At 36.2% G+C, this 20,357-nt stretch overlaps 2 protein-coding genes and 1 pseudogene across 4 annotated transcripts; 1 reads left to right on the top strand and 2 right to left on the bottom strand.

Moving 5' to 3' along the window:
• Positions 1–641: 641 nt before the first annotated feature.
• Positions 642–5,054, top strand: LOC111493945 (annotated as a pseudogene).
• A 1,740-nt stretch (positions 5,055–6,794) lies between these two features.
• On the bottom strand, positions 6,795–12,268 carry LOC111493960 (probable arabinosyltransferase ARAD1). The gene is made up of 9 exons (XM_023143911.1): positions 11,719–12,268; positions 10,904–11,077; positions 9,843–10,000; positions 9,611–9,758; positions 9,237–9,352; positions 9,006–9,144; positions 7,950–8,060; positions 7,325–7,393; positions 6,795–7,149 (listed from the first exon to the last, which is right to left on the bottom strand). The coding sequence occupies exons 1-9, from the start codon at positions 12,214–12,216 to the stop codon at positions 7,018–7,020; spliced, it is 1,545 nt and encodes a 514-aa protein (XP_022999679.1). The 5' UTR covers positions 12,217–12,268; the 3' UTR covers positions 6,795–7,017.
• Positions 12,269–13,670: 1,402 nt separating this feature from the next.
• Positions 13,671–19,276, bottom strand: LOC111493975 (TOM1-like protein 1). Of its 3 annotated transcripts, none has more exons than XM_023143932.1 (4): positions 19,191–19,276; positions 17,701–18,262; positions 15,303–15,548; positions 13,671–14,346 (listed from the first exon to the last, which is right to left on the bottom strand). In XM_023143932.1, exons 2-4 carry the CDS (start codon positions 18,217–18,219, stop codon positions 13,921–13,923), a joined length of 1,191 nt encoding a protein of 396 aa, XP_022999700.1. In that variant the 5' UTR covers positions 18,220–18,262; positions 19,191–19,276; the 3' UTR covers positions 13,671–13,920. The 3 variants fall into 3 exon arrangements, with proteins under 3 accessions (XP_022999700.1, XP_022999702.1, XP_022999701.1); XM_023143934.1 differs by lacking the exon at positions 19,191–19,276 and adding an exon at positions 19,036–19,162; XM_023143933.1 differs by lacking the exon at positions 19,191–19,276 and adding an exon at positions 18,880–19,029.
• Positions 19,277–20,357: the final 1,081 nt, after the last annotated feature.

Raw genomic sequence — 20,357 nt, 5'->3', positions numbered from 1 at the left:
TTTTTTTTTTTTTTTTTTTTTTTTTTTTTTTTTTTTATTTAGATTTCCGAAGAAGGCATCGTTTACAGGTTCGTTTCTTCTCTCCCTCGTTTTTTTTTTTCTTTCCCGATTGATGCATTTCCTGTTTTTCCACGTTTGGATTGGAGTTGTTACGATCTACGTTAAATCTCGTTTGATCCATGCCCTAGATTGAAATTGTAATTGCACATCATGATAGGTTTTCTCGATCGTGGATTTTTTCTTTTATATATTTGTTTTCGAAATTTTGTTTCTGGATGATTTCCTCCTCGATTTGATAATTAGTTTGCGCGGTCGGTGGAATCGACATGATTTGAGATTCGTATGTTTAGTTTCTTATTAAATGATGATTTGGTTAGAGTTATTGAAATATCAAAAGTTTTTCTTTATTATTTCTGTTGGTTTGATCCATTTCCCCCCATTTTGTCATTTTCATCGTTGATTACTTTGTTATGTTCATGTCGAAGGAAATCACTATGATTTCGGACAATTTATTTGGTTGCACAGCGATTTTGTGGTTGGAAGTTCGGCATCTTAGGATCTTGCAGCGAGAATAATTTGGGCGAATCTTAGAAAATCACAATTAAGCTCTTTCCTTGTCGGAGTTTCTTCTCAATGTAAGCACAGCCCTCATATCTTTATACCCGCTTCATCCACATTTGCCCTATCGCCGTTGTGCTGGCGTGCCCTATCATTAGGATTTTCGTTGTGGAGTCGAGAACAAGAGAGGTTGCTTTTCCCAAGTTACATACTTTCAATCCTCTGGGAGAAAGTATGTTATCATTTCACATAACTCAAAGATTTCAAGATAAACCCAATATGGGAATGGTTTCATTAGGATTGCAGGGTTAGGAACAAGAGAGGTTGCTTCGCACAAGTTACACACTTTCTATCCTCAGGAAGAAAAGCCTGTAACATCATTGTTTGGGGAGAAGATCGGGGTGGTTGGAATGTTACATTTTCCTTTTGGTCTTTAGGTTGTTTGTTGGTCTGTTAAATTGAAAGTTTCTTGTTTCCTATAAAACTGAAAGTTATTCCCTTGGAATAATATTGTACTTCATGGTCTTTTGTTATTGTGATTTAGAGAATTGATTGAATCAAATAGTGATCTGTTGGATGGCTACAGTTAACCTCTGGAGTCATCAATTATTCTGGAATCCTTTGTGATTGTAGGTTGTGATTAGAACCATGCAATGTCATCTGAAGGGAGTTTCATTGAGTTATTAAAATGAATGTATTTATTTGCAGGGTGTTTGAAATGGATCAAGATGTTAGAGCAGTTGCTGATATTCACTAGGGGGGGTTTGATCCTATGGACTTGTAAGGAGCTTGGAAATGCACTTAGAGGGTCTCCTATTGAGACTTTAATCAGATCCTGTCTTTTAGAGGAACTGTCAGGTGCAGCATCTTACAATTATGATGCCCCAGGTGCTGCCTACACCCTCAAGTGGACCTTCCACAATGAGCTTGGCCTTGTATTTGTTGCAGTGTATCAACGGATTCTTCATTTATTGTATGTGGATGACTTGCTTTCGATGGTGAAGCAGGGATTTTCTGAGATATATGATCCAAAGCAGATGGTCTATGATGATTTTGATGAAACCTTTAGGCAACTTAGAATGGAGGCTGAGGCTCGTGCTAATGAGTTGAAAAATTCAAAAGCAGGTGGGAAGGCCATTGAACAATGCCAGGAAGCAAGGGCAGTATCAAAAAACTGGATTTGGAGAAAACAAGAAAAGCAATAGTGGTTTGGCAGATGGAGGAGATGCTGAGCATACAAAGGGACGTAAGTTGGAGAATGGTTACTTCAATGGCAATCATGTTATAGAATCTAAACTGACAGCTGTCGTTAATGGAAAAGACAATGCAAGTTCCAATGTTGGGGCTTTTGATGTAAATAAACTTCAGAAGCTTAGGTCTAAAGGTGGGAAGAAAACTGATACTATTGCTAACAAGGGCTCCAAGGAAGAGTCAAAGAAAAAGGTAACAAAAAAGAATAGAGTTTGGGATGATAAACCTACTGAGGCAAAATTAGACTTCACAGATGCTGTGGGTGAGGAAGGGGACAACAACATCGAGGTTTTGGCAGCCGATCAGGGCCAAAGTATGATGGACAAAGAAGAGGTTTTTAGTAGTGACAGTGAGGAAGAAGAAGAAGATGAGGAAGGTGACAACGGTAGTAAGCCTGATGCAAAGAAGAAAGGGTGATTTTCATCGATGTTCCAGAGGTAAACTTCTTGCTGCATTCATGACCTCATCTTTCTTGACCAGTTTACTAACAATTTTAAAAAAGTTATGGATTATGGTTAACTTACGCTCTTTAGTTCCTTGAGCTTTATTTTATGCACTAGGTCGATTATATTATCGAACTTTCAAATTCTCTGATACATCAATTTGACATTTTTCATCGACCATTTTGGTTTCCACTTTCTTTTCCCCCATATTTATTTCTTAACTGTTGTTACGTTTTTCTCGATGAAAGTTTTTGTTTCATGAAAAAAAAAATGGTGCTATTTTCTTCTCCTTTTTTCTTCAGTGTGAAATTATCGAGTTTATGTTACATTTGTTATCTGGGCATTTTATATGTTTTAGCTGGATGGTTGCATTGGGTTTTGTAGTTGAGTTCAAAACTTGTGACATACATTTTGAGGGCACTAACAGGCCTAATACTGTCATTTAGTAACATAATTGAGTTATATATTGTATAGAAACTCTTTTGGAATTTTGATATTAAGATTAACCTATGTGTATGTGTTATCTTATATAGTTTTAGAGATGAAAGTGGGGTCTGGGGAGTGTATCTTAAAATTATAACTAGAAATTCCATGTTGTTCTTTGTGACATAGACTTATTTTGTGATTACTTTGATATGTAACTTTAATGTGTGATTATCAATCTAATATTTATTTTTATTTTTGGTACTTTCGTGTTTCCAGTATCTCAGGCAAGGCAAGTTTGGATAAGTCAGACCTGGAACCAGCTCTGAAAGCTCTCAAGGACAGGCTCATGACAAAGAATGTGGTATGTTTTCATGACATATTTATCTTATCATCTCTTGTTCGTAACTTTGGCTGCAAATTAACAAAATATATCCTGGTTGGATTTTAGGCTGAGGAGATAGCTGAGAAACTTTGTGAATCAGTAGCTGCTAGTCTCGAGGGAAAAAAGCTAGCTTCTTTCACGAGGATTTCTTCAACGATGCAGGTACATCTTCGAATAGCCACTTGTCCAGTGTTTATTCTGTAACGGCCTAAGCCCACCGCTAGCCAATATTGTCCTCTTTGGGCTTTCTCTTTTGGACTTCTCCTCAAAGGTTTTTAAAGCGCGTCTATTAAGGAGAGGTTTCCACACACTTATAAAGAATGCTTCGTTCTCCTCCCCAATCGATGTGGGATCTCACAAAAGCCATTGCTTTAATATCTCATTGCAGGCTGCAATGGAAGAAGCTCTAGTCCGCATACTGACTCCAAGACGCTCCATTGACATTCTGAGGGATGTGCATGCTGCAAAAGAACAAAAGAAGCCTTGTGTGGTAGTTTTTGTTGGGGTCAATGGAGTTGGAAAATCTACTAATCTTGCCAAGGTCAGGCCCCTTCCTTCCTCCACAAGTTTTCATGTGTTTTCGACATGGCTTTTGTTTAGGGAGTGAAATGCTTAACTTTGATATACAGGTGGCCTATTGGCTTCTGCAGCATAAAGTTAGTGTCATGATGGCCGCCTGTGATACATTTAGATCTGGTGCCGTGGAGCAGCTTCGAACTCATGCTCGTAGACTTCAGGTATATGATCTCACATCAATGTTTAATTTTCGTTAATCATGAAATTGTTTATCAGGACTCATTGCCTATATTTATCTTCAATTTTTTTCAGATCCCTATATTTGAGAAGGGCTATGAGAAAGATCCTGCAATTGTAGCTAAGGAAGCAATCCGAGAGGCATCCCGCAATGGATCAGATGTGGTTCTTGTTGATACAGCTGGGAGAATGCAGGTTTGTATCTTTTCTTATTATCCAAAATTGAAATGATTGTGGATCTCTTGCATATTTTGTAACATTTTTCCATATCATCTCGACCAAATATTCAAATCTTATCAAAGAAATAATATTGAAATGACTGTATTCTGTACACAGTTGATGTGGAAACATAGAACCATTGATAAAAGAAATAAAAAGATAAAAAGAAAGAGATGCTGTCTATGAATCACTCATATTCTTCTGAATTATACGTATCTGCAGGATTAATTTGAAAAACTCGTAGGGATAGACAAGAACAAACAATTTTTATTAGAAACATTCCTCTAATAAATTCTCTGGGAACTTTTATAGTAAATAGATTATACAGAATTGTGATTAGTCAAATATTGTAAAGCCTTGGTATCTATTACCGGTCAGAATTGGACCGTAACAGAATTTTAGTCTATACTGGCACCATATTATCGGATTGGGGAGGCCTAATTATTGGATACAAAATTGTGTCTGCCTCTATTTTGTTTTTGAATTTTTGATTCATTCATATCAAAACATGTTCCAACTCTCAGGATAACGAACCACTCATGAGAGCTCTTTCAAAGCTTATCAACCTTAACAAACCGGATCTGGTCTTGTTCGTCGGGGAGGCCCTTGTTGGGAATGATGCCGTCGATCAACTTTCGAAGTTTAATCAAGTTTTCTTTACATGATACCTATACCTATCCACAGTACCAATTTTCAACTAGCCCTCTCAACTTGTACACTCTCTGGTTCTTGTCACTGCAGAAATTAGCTGATCTCTCAACTTCACCCCAGCCCAGACTGATAGATGGTATCTTGCTCACGAAGTTCGATACGATCGACGACAAGGTAAACAAATTTAGGAATATTCATAGCTTATCAGGGAAATCCTAATCAATTGCTTGTCGGGGTTACTTGCAGGTCGGAGCAGCATTGTCTATGGTTTACATACCGGGAGCACCGGTAATGTCGTCGGCTGTGGACAGTCGTATACCGACCTGAAGAAACTCAATGTCAAATCGATCGGCAAAACGCTGACTAAATGAGAGCCCTATGTCCAAATCTATGCACCCAATGGTATAATTTTATCCTTTAGACTGTTGGATGGATTTGTTTTGCCTTGCCTTTCCCTCTTCTTTTCCCATGGCTTCCTCTCTTTTGTATGAGGTCGTCTGTTTTTCTTTTTCTTTTTTTAATTATTTTTTGGGTCATTTTAAATACGTAGGGACGAATATATTCGAGTATTGTATCATTTCATCATATGTGAAATATTTAAAATATGAAAACTTGTTTCTGACAAATTCACCCCTTTTGAATTGTATAATTTTTAAAATTTTAAAATTTGGTTGAATTCTATTTTATTTTTGCTGTGGTGTGGTTAGTCCGGATTGAGTTGGGTTGAGGGAATTTTTTGACCCAACCCTATTTTCGGGTTGGGTGTTAAATTTTTTTAAAGTTTTATTTATTCACCTTTATAATTTTTTGATACAATTTTAGATAAAATATATTAAAAGTTTGAAATAAACACAAATTAATTTATAATTATTCAAAAAAAAAACAAAAAAAAATAAATAATAAAAATGGTAACATATTAACTAATTCAACCTGGTCGTTGACAACAAAATACCTAAATTTTTAAGAATTGATTATAATAATAAAAATATTAAGGATAAATTATGAAATTAAATAAAATAAAAATGATTAGTTTGTAGGCTATAACAAAAAAAAAAAATATATATATATATATATAAATATTTTAATATAAAAGAAACTAAACAAATTTGTTTGACGTCTTCATTAGTGTTCCTAGACGGGTCTAAGTATCACTCTGGCAAACAGTACTAATACGAAAGGATTCTTGGGTCAACCCGAAGGTTTTACCCACAAACTCGAAACCTAACCGATTCCGTTCGGGTTCAGGAAAATGAACCCAACTCTACCCAAAATACTAATCCAACCCAACCCTTATAATTCGGTTTGGGTTGATCCGAGTTGAATGTACACCCCTAGTACTTTCTTAACAATGATTTTGTCATTGCTTCCTTTAAAATTCGGTTTGGGTTGATCCGAGTTGAATGTACACCCCTAGTACTTTCTTAACAATGATTTTGTCATTGCTTCCTTTAATCAAAAACAAAAAAATTTTAGTACAAAGTTAAGACGTAAACTTATTAGTCACGAATGAAGTACTAAATTCATTTGACTACCAAATTCAAATATTTTTCTTTTAATTAAATTATAATTATTTAAGATGAGCCGAATATATATAAATATTTTAATATAAATATTTTAATGCCAATATATATATAAATATTTTAATATAAAAGAAACTAAACAAATTTGTTTGACATCTTCATTAGTGTTCCTAGACGGGCCTAAGTATCACTCTGGCAAACAGTACTAATTACGAAAGGATTCTTGGGTCAACCCAGCAGGTACCTTATGAGGATTCACTCCCTCAATTCTGTTACACTTTTTGGAGTGGGATTACCCACAAACTCGAAACCTAACCGATTCCTTTCGGATTCAGGAAAATGAACCCAACTCTACCCAAAATGCTAATCCAACCCAACCCAACCCTTATAGTTCGGGTTGGGTTGGTTCGAGTTGAACGTACTCCCCTAGTGCTTTCTTAACTTTCATTTTGTCATTGCTTCCTTTAATCAAAAACAAAAAAAAATTAGGTACTTATTAGTCACGAATAAAGTACTAAATTGATTCGACTACCAAATTCAAATATTTTTCTTTTAATTAAATTATAATTATTTAAGATGAGCCGAATATATATTGCAAACTAACATCTTACATAAAAAGACTTTTACAAATGTAAATATCTTTTTTAAAAAAAAAATGACATTCTACAAAATTTATAAAGAAGAATATGAAAGTAGTCTTCCACTACAAATTCGATAGAGAAAAGAGAAAATAAACTTCTCCCTTGGTGAGTTGGGAGTAATAATTTTGTCTCCCAATCGAAGGGGCATTGGAGCAATGGGTAAGATATAGAGATTATAAGGAAGGAGGAGGGGAGTTGGTCATATTTGAAGGCCTGCATTCACAACTACACACACTTCTTGATTCTTTTACCACACGTTGGGATCTCCTCGTATGAAGCTTTATATTTACCAACTTCCCAGCAATCTGCACGCAACCAAACCAAATTCCATCACAATGAAATTCATTTACTTGTGCTAATGGTTGGTTTTTGGTAGCATGCCAAAATAGTTTGTTAGAACATTCGACTTAATTCGACCAAGATTAGATATTTTCCAGCAGAAAAATTGTTAACATCGCAAGCTAAGGACGAGAAACGAACCATTTTCCAAGCCAAGTCTTCCGGACCCATGGGTAGAGCTGGACTGGAATAAAGGAAATGTCTTGAGAACTAACGAATGCCGCGAAAAAAGAGAAGAAATTAGTTTCAGTAACACTAAATTTGTATGAGAAAAGTGATACAATGAAATTTTAAAATGAAGGGAGGAGAGCCAAGCCCCAAGGAAGTTACTAAAAGAGAACTCTTCCAATTGGCACAAAAAAGATAGCAAAGATTTTAAGTGTAAGGACCATCAAATTTACCCGAGACATAAAAACAAATAACACAATGCTAAATTAATCCGTTGCTGTTTCAGAAACTCTAATGTTGTGGTCAATTCAAAAAAGGCCCCAAAAAAGAATCACCATAATGTATATTATATCAGAAAGAATCGATCATTGAAATCGACTAGTATATATCTCAGTTGAGGAACCAAAAGCATTCAAGATGTAAGCACACTAAGCACTAGAAGGATACGTGATGCTCTTCCCTATAAGCTTGAATGCCTAAGAAGTTATTGGTAGAAGTAACGCATAAAAAGTTATGAACTCATACCAAACACTTAGAGCAAGCAGTGACACTATAAAGGTATTATTAGAACCGCTTAAATTTTGGAGGAGATACACACCTTAGCGAGATTTTGTTGCAGTCTTCTGATATCAGCGGCACTAACACTTCTCAAATATGTTAAAAGCCATCCTGCTTTTAGAGCATCGCTAGAGGAAACAAATAACGCAATCTGCATGAGGGAAAATGTAATTTGAGCTCTAGGATATCATAGATAAACGTTCCACAAGTTCTTGTGTACTTCATTCACAACTTTCTTGTCCACTGAGATGAAATGATGCTATTAATCATGCGGTTCATCACAAGTAGTCGGTATATGGAAATGGATGGAAAAAACCAACTGTTCATCCCATCCATCAAGTTTAGAAAACCTCTTTCTTTTTATAGAAAACCAATAATTTGAATGAGCACAATTTCTACAATACCCACTTGATCTAAATTCGTCAATTGACACATATTAGGAGAAGGGGGATAAAGGAAAAGGGAAGGGAAAGAGAAGGAAATGAGAGAAAAGAAAAAGAAGGGTGGGAGGACGGCTGCAGTCATGGATGGGATGAGGGAGAAAGAAGGGGGAAGAGGGCAAGGAAGAGAGAGAAATATAATATTTTATAACTTTACAATAATAATATAAAGTACGTTTTTTTTTTTGCCACATCAACAACTTAAAATATAAAATTTTGAAAACTCAAGGACTCAAATGCAACCTAAGTCAAACCTCAAGACCTAAAAGTGTAATTTTCCTGAATTTTATCATATCAAATAGAAATATTATCAATGTTGTTAGATCCAAAATCATTTAATGATTTATTCTTTTGAAACATAATTAGTTAGTCATTTATGAAAACACAGTTTTCTTTCCTTTTTTTTTTTAAGGAAGGAAAACATAGAATTTATTAATGACCGTAACTTTTCCTACTTCCAAGATGTTTTCTCATGCGATTTTCATTGACCGGTGAATTTTAATTTCAATCTTATATAACCAAAGATTATATCAATTACAATATTCTTAATCCAATGGAATGTCTCAAATTCATTACCGTTATTGAAATTAAATACGTTACCAATTTTGCTTCAAGGTAAATACTAAAAAGAAAGTGACATTGAGACGTCGATTTACCTTCCTGTAATCAAGTATTCCTTCAAATGGAAGCTCCAATTCATCACTAACAATGACAGGAATGCAGCCGCTGACAATAGCATCAAACAATCTGGCAGATGATGGAGTGTCGCCAGCAGGATTTAAGCAAAAGGTGGACCTAGAGATGGAAGAAGAAATTCGACAATCTGAAAATTGAAATGGTAACAAAAGAAAACGCAGAAGAGGTTAAAATAAAAGCTTATATATTACTTGCGCATTCCAGCCTGAGCGGCTGCTTTCCCTCCTTCTCCAGCCGTTCCCTCTTCTATTACTACATCATCTGCACCACTTAGCTCTCCAACAAGTTTTGCCCGTATCTTTCCTCCCTAAGAGAAAATAGAATAGTCTATCAAGAGCTATGTCATGATTCTAGTCTACTATCAAAGCACTTATCCACCGCCAGCTGAATTTTAAAAAATTCAGATGACTCTATTGGGTTCCCTCTTAAGAAATCAACTCATAACTGACCAAAGAAAGTTCATGTGACTCACCAAAGAAAGTAATGCATCTTACTATACATTAAGAAAATGCACGAAGAAACGGTATAGAGTGCAGAAATTACACTGGTATTGGCCAAAACTTACTGCATTTCTTTTGAGCCGACCACGGAAAAAGAGCAGTACGTTTCTCTTTGATTGCCCATCTGTTAAGCATTTGCCGTCACATAAATCAACATTTGGAACGTAGGGAAGAATAAGGTCCTTTTCCAGATAGACTTGCCCAGGCTTGTACCTAAAAATATCAGTACATGTCATTTAATCAACCTTCACAGCACATTCAATATCTACTATGAGGTTCTATCGTGTAAATGTCTACCAGTTTCCTGTAGAGTCCATATCTGGTAGCAACCAAATGGCCTTCTTCATAGATTTTCTAACGGTCTTAAAAGACCATGGATGATGAACAGGAAGTATGTGATCCCTGCCTTCAGATCGCTTCCATGCAGGTTGATCTGTCACCCACTTTAGAGCCTCCTGGATCCATATGTAAAAAGTACATCAATGCTTTATGGAGCACAAACAAACAACTGAACTTTGAACCAAAATAAAATTCCAAAATAATTATGCTCCAGGAAATAGGACGATGCAATACAACTGATCAGATCAGCTACCCTCTACGACAGGAGGAAGTCAAACTTCCATTGGCATGTGAGATAGGCAAATTCAAGTCATTAATGGGATTAATGAATCCATACGTACTCCTTATTTCTCTACCACTAGGCTTCTCAAAAGTACACCTAGAAATTGCACCATCCTTACCCACCTACAACAGTTTTAAATGCCACAAAAATCCTTCCCCTTTAGGATGTTTTCTTCTAGATATAGAGACTCTGCACAAATCATGTTGAACTAAGCCTGTTTATTGAATACCTTGGTCATTGTAACCGTTGTCCCCACAGTATTTAGGTCCATAGCCAATGGGATCTCTTCCTACCTATCCTATAGAAGGGATGGGAGTAATATTGGCAACTCAATCCTCCCTTACAACTACTACCTGCTCACTTCAAAAGATCACTCGCTAAAGAGAAAATCTGCCTTGTCACCTGATTGCTTAAAGAAACCCACTTCCGCCTCAAAGAAATCAGCATAAATTAGTTCAGCAGTAGGAAGTATCTAATATTATAACTAATTCACTAATTGGGCACATAATCAAACTAACCAATCAACTCACAGAGCAAGTGTGAAATAAAGCCGGCACTAAACTCTCTAAAAAGAAAATTGTTGTATCTTTTCATATGACTATGAATAAAATAAAGAAAGGAAACAACTGCTTTTACAAAATTTGATAAGTGAGAAAAATTACTAATAGCGATATAAGCATGTCATGCATAACAATTGGAAGAATAACAAAAGAAAACCTTGGAAGCTCACTCACACCCTGTAAAGTGATTTGCACTGTTGTTTCTCCAACAAAAAGAAGCTGATGGTTGTGAAGAAGGGAATATAGAAGAGATCTGCTTCCTCCTGTCGATAAACCCTCACCACGCCTTTTAGCAGTCTCTCTGACTCTGGAGCAATTAGGTCGACCCACAGCCAGTAATCTATAGAATGCTACAAAAGAAACCCATTTCTTGGCAACGACAAATAGAAACATGTAAATCTGAAATAACTGAAGTACATGGAAAACTACAAGCATATCAATATGCACTGAAGCAAAGCTACCCGGCGACTTCTATACGACTTTGCCCGCTCCATCAGAATATCAACAAGGAACGAGATAAACAAATGTAATATAAAACTACCACAAAAATAATCCACACTTTGAATCAGTAGAATACCAAATCATTTAAAGTTTTCCAGAATTTTTAAGAAAAAAAATTATCCTTTAAAAAAAAAAAAAGGGAAGTTCATCATCCATATCGACTAGAAGATTAACACCGTTTTCAATCTATGTAAGAAGTACGATTCAAATCAGTTCACTTGTTAATTGTTTATATAATAGATTACACAGCCTGATTTATTGATAGAACTTTGAGTCGATGTTAGAGTATCTACTATCGGATCGGTAATGTCCTTTCTCTCTATTAAGTTAGATAATCGCTCAGCAGTGTCCTTTTCACTCCAGAAATATTGAAAATCACTCGAATATAGCGTTAAATTCACGAAGTCACAAGTGATGAGAGCGTAAAATATAGATCAATAAACCTACACTATAATACTACCGATTAAGTGTACTTGACACAATAGAATACCTGTTCAATAAGACGGTGCACGGGGCTGCCATTAGAGGTGAGATTGGAGGTCTCTCTGTAGCTATTCCTAAACAACCACAGCAAATCGTACGTGAATTTCCACGGCATTTCATAAACGTAAACTCTAATCGGCGACCCCAACGGATAGTACGGATCTCGAACCACCCGCCCCATTTCTGCCTCCGAAAGTGCCTCATCGAGCTTCCTAGACGCCTCTTCGACATCTCCGGCCGCAGGAACCGTATCATCGCGAGTCGGAGGGGATTTTGGAGCCTTGTGAGTGAGGAAATGCTCGAGTGAGATGACGAATGAGGTCTCGGGTTTGAGAGAGGAAATTGGATGGTGGAAGGAAGTTGGATTGGGATTGGAAGGGGAGAGAAAAACGAGGATGAAGAGGATGGAAATGGCGAGAAGAGAGAGTGTGAAGAGGAGAAGTGGAGATCGATTGGACCTCTGGATCTGAGCAGACATTGATGAAGAAAGGTTCCTCCCTCGCATGGCGTTGCTTGTTCAACTTCAGAATTTCTATTCCGCAATTAGGAATGTGAATGGTGAAGAACAAATACATGGGCAATCCACCATTTTTCTCTCTTTTTCTTTTTCTTTTTTTTTTTAATTACAAATTTGTTCCCAATTTTTTTTTTTTTTTTTTAATTTCGAAAGTAGTAACGGACTATCTAATTAAATGTAGAGCTCGAACGGTCGACCTTTTAATTTTAGAGGGAAAGCTCAAACTGTCGACCTTATAATTTTGGAGGTAGGACTCGAACTATCGACCTTATAATTTGGTGGTATAGCTCGAACTATCAACGTTATACAAAGGTAGGGCTTGAACTATCGACCTTATAATTTGGTGGTTTGGCTCGAACTATCAACGTTATAATTTTGGAGGTAGGGCTCGAATTATCAACCTTATAATTTTGAAGGTAGGGTTCGAAATATCGACCTTATAGTTTCATAGGTAGGGTTCGAACTATCAATCTTATAATTTTAGAGGTAGGGCTCGAACTATCGGTCTTATAATTTCAAAGGTAGGGCTCAAACTATCAACCTTATAATTTTTGTGGTAGGGCTCGAACTTTCGACCTTATAATTTTGAAGGTAGGGTTCGAAATATCAACCTTATAGTTTTAGAGGTAGGGTTCGAAATATCAACCTTATAGTTTTAGAGGTAGGGTTCGAACTATCGATCTTATTATTTCAAAGGTAGGACTCGAACTATCGATCTTATAATTTCAAAAGTAGGGCTCAAACTATCGACCTTATAATTTTGGTGGTAGGGCTCGAACCTTCGACCTTATAACTTTGGTGGTATGGCTCTGCATTCATTTCATTCAATTGATCGATAACATACTAAATTGGCTAATTTTATTTTTAAGTGAGGTCTCGTCTAAACTCAAAATCTAAATATCAACTTTAGAATATTGAACTCAGAAAGGTGTGATCCCAAAAAAAATGGCATGTTATTGGAGATAAGCTAAAATTCTAAATACCGAAAAAAAAACATAATTAAAAATTTTAAAAATTTAATAACTAACGTTACTCGATCGTAAGACATGTATTTAACTATTGAGATTAAAAGTTCAAATTTTCATACTCCATTTTTGTACTAAAAAAATAATAATAACAGAGTACACGTTAATTACTACTTGGCTTTCTAAAAAGTCATTCGAGTGTCGAAATCAACATAGAATGAAGAGGATGACCCTAATACGTAACTAAGAGAGACATTCAATTTAGGGCAAGCCCGTGTGGTTATGGAGGCGGGCACGAGCTGTCTGGTGTTCGAACCAATAGATCAGACGACAACAACTAAACTTCTTAGATTAGTATTAGCCGTTTGTCCCAAAAGAAAATGGAACAATAAAAAGAATAAGGGCGAGAAATTTGTTTAAGAATCAGACTGATTTACTAAACTATTGTGTTTGGAATCGTACCTTCCAAACGAACACTAAAGCGAAACTTGTATTATTCATAAATGATAAATCGTATCGTGTGTATAATAATATATACGCACACGCCATCGTATGGTACCAAATCCAAACACCAAGAACTTAAAAACGTGCAGAAGTTAATGTAGAAGTTTACAAGACGCATCTAAACATGTAATGTACGAGGAAGTTACATAAACACATTTTCTTTTAACATCAAATGAATCTTTCTAGATCAACATAGTGTGATTATCATCTGTTCAAACAACGCTCAAAAGGAAATGAGATCATTGCCTTTTGACGAATCAGGCTTCTTTGATTCGTGTCCCCGATCGGATGTACTTCCTCCTTTCTTGCCAAATATCATCTCGTCGAGATCGTCCATCATGTCATCGCTGCTTCCGCCAAGAGATCGGCCGCGAGAAGTGGCAGGTTTTCTAACCAGAGCGTCTTCCTTGGCGTGACGGGGAGATTCATCGGGTTCCACAGCAACTGGTATCATGGCAGGTTCTAGTTCACGTGGAACAGTTGAGGGCTTCTTCAGATCTTGATACTTGGTAAGGACTTTCTGAATCTCATCGTTTACGTTCAATGCCTCGAAAAGTAGGGCCTCGTTGTCTCCAGAGGTCTCGATAATGCTTTGGATGGTTGATTGCGACTGGCGACATTGTAGTACGAGTGTGCTGGTCAGATCATCCTGCAGAGGGGGAGAAACAAGGTAGGATCATTCTATTGGTATATGATCGAATCGACAAAACAATCGGCTTGAACATCGACCAATTTCGATAAAATTTACCTGGAGCAAAGGAGAATCCCATGGGTCACAGGCACTCTTTTTATGGGAAAATTTAAGCATCAAACCAAAAATAGGGAATCCAAGTCCAATTGCACTAATATGGAAAAATATAATCCCTACTCTTAGTAGGTCCAATTTAACAAAATTAATTGCAACTCTGAAAATTAGAAGAAGCAGAGCATTTCTTAAATCTTATGGTAATGTATACCAAAAGGAACCTAGAAAGCGAATATTCTCCAACACCATGTTTTCACGATGATTCTCGATGTAGGGTTGTCTGAGTTCCAGTTCTGATTTTAAAGTATCCATGTTTAGGAGGGGTACCCTCGACCCCCCGCCCTTACCCTTGAGCTATTCTTATTCTTTTTCGGAATCAATTTATTCAGATGTTTCTTATCCGAAAAAAAGATCTGATTTAAAGTAGCCTTTCGTCATAGCTCTGACTGGCTTCGATTTCGAAATACCTGTAACCAGTCTATCCACAACCATGAGCCTCAATACAAGTTGAGGAGTTGTGAAGTTCAAATTTAATGAGGAAAAAAGCAGGGGCGATTTGGTATGGTAGTTTATCTATGGCAGTTCAGAGAAAAAATTTATAATTCAACCGAGGACGATTAATAGGAGGGCTTTTTGACTCTATTTCTTACATGTACCTTTCATAAATCTTATTAGGATATTTGATCATGAATAGAGTTTATGCTTAAGATCAGCTACAGTAGTTCACCGAGTTTTAAATGAATATTAGACCATGAAGTGTTCCAAACGTCCATTTGTATCACGTATTAAAAGTTTAAAGCATTATATATGATAAGTGTAAGACAGAGAAAACTCAGAACACTATGAAAAAGATGCATTACCTCCGCTGAATCCTGAGGGGGCGATGAGGATAACACTGTTGATAGAAGCTCAATGCTGTTTCTTGCGACGTCAAATGCTTCCTTTGTTTCTTCAGCTGTAAAGGTGTGCACCGGATTATCATGATGATACTGTTCAGTATAAATGGCTTCCGTCTCTGAGGCTGAAACAGTGCGAGGGGGAGTGAAAATGGGTGCAAGACTCTCATTGTCCCGACCAGGGAATCGAATGCCTCTTGATTTTAAACTCTGATAAATGAAAACAAAAGAAGATGTAATAATTAATTTTCTGCCCTACTCGCAGGGCAAGCATCTAAAAGAAAAAATAGGAAAATAAAATCTGAAATTGTTACTCTCCCATTTGTCTTGCATGGCAGAAACTAAGAAAAAGTCCAAGACTAGAGGAAAAAAAAAAAAAAAAAAAACTGTTTCCATATTAGGGGCATTAAAGGTTCGAGGTGGATGATAGGTTTTAGTGCTCGTTTGTTGATTGGGCATCATAGAAAAAGATCCTGCAGATTAAAACTTCAAAAGGATATAAAGATGACCATTGACACGATTCCTTTAAATTTTAACTGAAAATTCACATATCTAAAAACTCTCTCATTTAACCCATTAGGACAAAAGTCTCTCCTCACTGCACGCAACTTGACCAGATAAGCCTACAAATCAGCAACAGTAAGAAGGACACACTTTCCACAACCAAGTTCTTGCACTTAGCAATTGACTTATGAGGACTATAAAACAATCTATTGGGCGTTCTTCATCCCCGTGATTACTAGGTGCACCTTATTAGGAAGTCTCCAAAGGAAAAGGGTGCCTTTTGGAGTTTATGATGAGGAAGGTTTGTTTGAAGGCAAGAGAGTTCTTTGAAAGTGTCTTACATCTTGTTATGGATCACAGGGTAGTCATTTTCTTTAGTAATCTCAATTTGTTTTTTTTTTTTTTTTTGGGTTGGGAGGGGGGTGTGGATTGAATGGTGTTAACTTTTTTGGATCTAGGGGTCATCTCATTTAATTTTTAAGGGGGGTGATTCTATGCAATGATGTATTGATGTTTTTAGCTTTTCACAAGAATTTCAATGAAAAGCTTTGTTTTCTTTTTCAAAAGAATTGGGATGCCTCAAAAGTGGCAGGAGTACATTTGGAAAGTGCACTACTGGACTTTGTCCTAAGTGATATACAGGAATAGATAGAACTTCCTCCCTTTGGGAGATTAGGTCAATTCATCCCACTTCAATTGGTATTTGGCATCAAAGAGGAAGGCCACATGTTCAAGTCTCCTTGGTCTACTGGGGAAGGGGATTTTTCTAAACCAAAGAAAGATGTGGATGTAGCCACTTGAACAAGGGAGTGGACCTTCCATCATTGGGTGAAACTGAGTGGGTTCGCAAGGGTTCCTCCAAAGATATGGTCACCACATACACTAAGATCTAAGGTTCGGTCCTTCATGATGTGTTAAGTCGCGGGGTTAGAAATCCCTCATAGAATTTTTTCCACTCCATGCAGCCTAAGACCATCCTAGTTCGGCCTTACCATTCACAGAGTTAGAAACGGAAGGAAGCAAGAAACATAGATAAGAATACCTTTGTGGAGAACAACAAGAACACGCATTCATTGGGGCAAAATGCCCTTGTTATTTCCTAGAGAGGAATACAAAATTGTCTTTCTTTTTTGCACGTTTGAGAGGTTCCTAACACAATTCTTATCCATACGATTCTCAGTTTCTCGTTCCAATTTGTTTAATTTTGGTTGCTTCAAATATCACTCTGCAAGTTTTCTACATGCTTAGTTAATAGCATAATGCAATCTTTTCTGATGCCCCCACATACTTCATCCGCACCCAAAAAACCAAATAAATTCAAAGCCAGACAAAACAGACCAACCTCACAACACTAAAACCCTCCCTATCAACTCAAACTGAAATACATTTAACCGAACTCCAAGAAGTGTATACATCAGCAGGCGAGTACTTACAAAAGAAAGTGAAAATTAAAATAACAAGAAAAAATAAAATAGAAACAAAAAGGGTACAACATGAAGACTTTCCAAGTGGTCCTACTTCCCTTTTAATTAAATCAAGCTTTTCTTCTCAAGATAAGCATGTTCCGCTTCATATGTCCAAGCGTTAAACATTGTTTGTAGCTTAGTTACTAGACTACAAACTGACATAAATTTCTTAGAAACAATATTTGTGATACTAAATATATGCATGGTATCTATCATTCTGTGTAAACTTAGAAAATGGAAATGCCAGCAGATGAACGATTCTTCTAAACTCTATCCACTGAGATTATGCTAAAGCCCTAAATCTTTTTCATAATAAGATGTTTAAAAAAGACAGCGGGTCAGAGATATATGAATACCTGTACTAAAAAAAAGAGAGAGAAATATATGGATACCTTGTATGTTTCTTCATAAACGGGCAAATAGCGAAGCTCACTAGTTGATTCTCCCCATGCTTCAATCAGCATTAAAGCTTTGTTCCGATTATTAACAACAGTTTGTGGATCATCAATTAACCTCACCATCTCATCAAGAACTCTCTCAGCTGCCACCTCGGAGAAAGACTTCTCACAATTTTTAACACATGTCTCAAGCAGCGCCAATGCCAAAGACTGGATCCTAGGGTTTTTCAACATTATACGTTTTTTAATCCCGCGAATCAAGTCTATGCTGTTGATTTTCTCGGAATTAACCATGTCACATATCTCAAGATTCAGAGCCCAATCCGGCTCTTCCAGCGTCTCTGATGTGGCATCCTCAGCAAGCTTATCACCCTGGTTCGGACCTTGAAAGAGTTCCTTCATTTTGAAGCTCATAGAGCTGACACCTGCACTCATCTTTCGGCTCATCTCAGTCCCACTGATCTTTAGGCGTTCACCCAAGGCATTTACTTTATCCATCAAGTTGTCACTCATCTTTACTACTGAATAATATCAAGAAAAATCCTAAATAGAATACCTGGAAACGCACAACTCTTGAAATATCAGAAGACATGACGTTTCATATTTAAGTTCAGTAAAGAAAAATGTCAAAATAACAAATGCAGAAGACCATACAACAAGCAATGAGTTTCAAATGGTTGTCATCTGGTTCGCGAGCAGATTAAAGTTTTTAATAAGAATATACAAGTAGAATCTCAAAACTTCAAAACCCGTATGTCGAAAACCTAGAAGCTAACAGCTGATAGAAAGCACATCATCCTGTTTTGATCATTGAAAGTGGCATAAACCATTGTGACAATAACCATTTAAATCTCTTAACCAATCAATATCATCAATCGAAAATCAAAGGAAAACTTATAAAACTTTTCCTTTCTGATGAACTATGAAACCGAAACTTTATGCACAAATACCGCCTTCGCACATGCAAACTACCTCAAAGAAAACTAAACTGAGACCTTCTCCGCCTCGTGGAAACCAAAAAATTGAAAGGCAGGAAACATATTATGCACGAAGAGTCATCAAAGTTCGTAAATCTACTTCAATCACCCCCAAATCCACACAATTCTTCAACAACCCGTCCAATCGAAATCAACAAGAAAAAAGATATATATTAAAAAAAAAACATCCCATTACATGCGGAAAGAAAATCAGACCAGCCCCTTTTTTCTCAAACGACAATCGAGCTCCCAACTCCGACCGCCAAATTCTCACAAATTATTAAGGAATCACAAAAATCCAATGGATTAACCAGCAAACTACGAGATTCTCTTCAACGTTTTCCTCGCATACCCTTTCCACAAAACTTTACCAGCAAGCGAGCAGAGTCAACGACCGATCAAATCAAGAATCCCTAAGCTACGATCTCCTGAATTCACCTAAATCTAGGGCAAATAGAAGAACAAATAGAAAGATTTATTGCCCAAAAAGGGGAGAATAGTTCGTACCAGCGAAGCTTTGGTTGAGACGACGGTGCAACGACTCTCGAAGTGAATCTTTTCGTTTTCAGTCTCTCTTTGCTTGTTGTCAACGGTTCCAGAAACTTTATTTATTATTATTACTATTATTATCATTTATTTATTTATTTCCTTTTCCTACAAAAATTTAAATCTTATAAAAAATAATTTACAAATCCAATTTTGCATTTTGTATATCAAAATATATTTTAAAAATAATTTATTTCCCGTCCCCGTCCCCGTCCTCGTCCTCATCTTCGTCTTCGCTTAATTAACAAGGAGAAAATTATTCTCGCTCCATTTTCATTTTCAATGTAAATAGATATTCCTCACCCTGTTTTCGAGTAAGCCTTAGTGAGTAAATATGCATTCTTATAAGCCCGAACAATACTGAATTTTGTAAAGCTAGAGTTTCTTCTAGTATCTTTCTAAAATTGTACAACTAAAGTTAATTCAACGAATGATTCCAACCAAAAGCGGGTTAAAAGAGTGTATTAACTCTTAGATCGAACTTTAAATCTATGACGGTCACTCTTAGATCCCAAAACGACTCACTCCATAATTAACTTCAAACATAAAGCAATATTTGAAAAAAGAAACATCACTCAAAGGGTTTCAAGAAAACATTCTTGTATTCTACCGTGATTTCAAACATAAATATTTTATTTAAATACGTAAAAAAGAAAAGATAATATAAACATAATGTATAATGTAGTTCAGCTACCAACTGCCAACTACAAATAAAAGCTATTGAATAAAAAAGGAAGAAAATAAGATGTACATAAATAATCTTAATTGGTAGTTTAACTACGAAAGATAAAAAGTTTTATAATCATTTTTCAATGTCAAGGGATATTTATTGTCACTCAATTCTTTTATTGATACTTAAATTTTTCTTGCATTGCTTCTTGTAATTGCTCATTCGAGTACATGCAAATGCAAATGACTATTGGATTCATATTACATTCTTACTCTTGTAATTGTTCCTTCGAGTACATGCAAATGATCAGTTGTTGGATTCATATCACATCCTTACTTTTGTAATTGCTCATTCGAGTACATACAAATGTTCAGTAGCATTATTGAAATAAAGTTTTTTTTTTTTTTTTTTTTTTTTTTTTTTTTTTTTTTTTTTTTTTTTTTTTTTTTTTTTTTTTT

This window comes from Cucurbita maxima, unplaced genomic scaffold (assembly GCF_002738345.1).
Source record: "Cucurbita maxima cultivar Rimu unplaced genomic scaffold, Cmax_1.0 Cma_Scf00019, whole genome shotgun sequence".
Lineage (NCBI taxonomy): Eukaryota > Viridiplantae > Streptophyta > Magnoliopsida > Cucurbitales > Cucurbitaceae > Cucurbita > Cucurbita maxima.
This window is presented reverse-complemented; position numbering and strand designations above follow the sequence as displayed.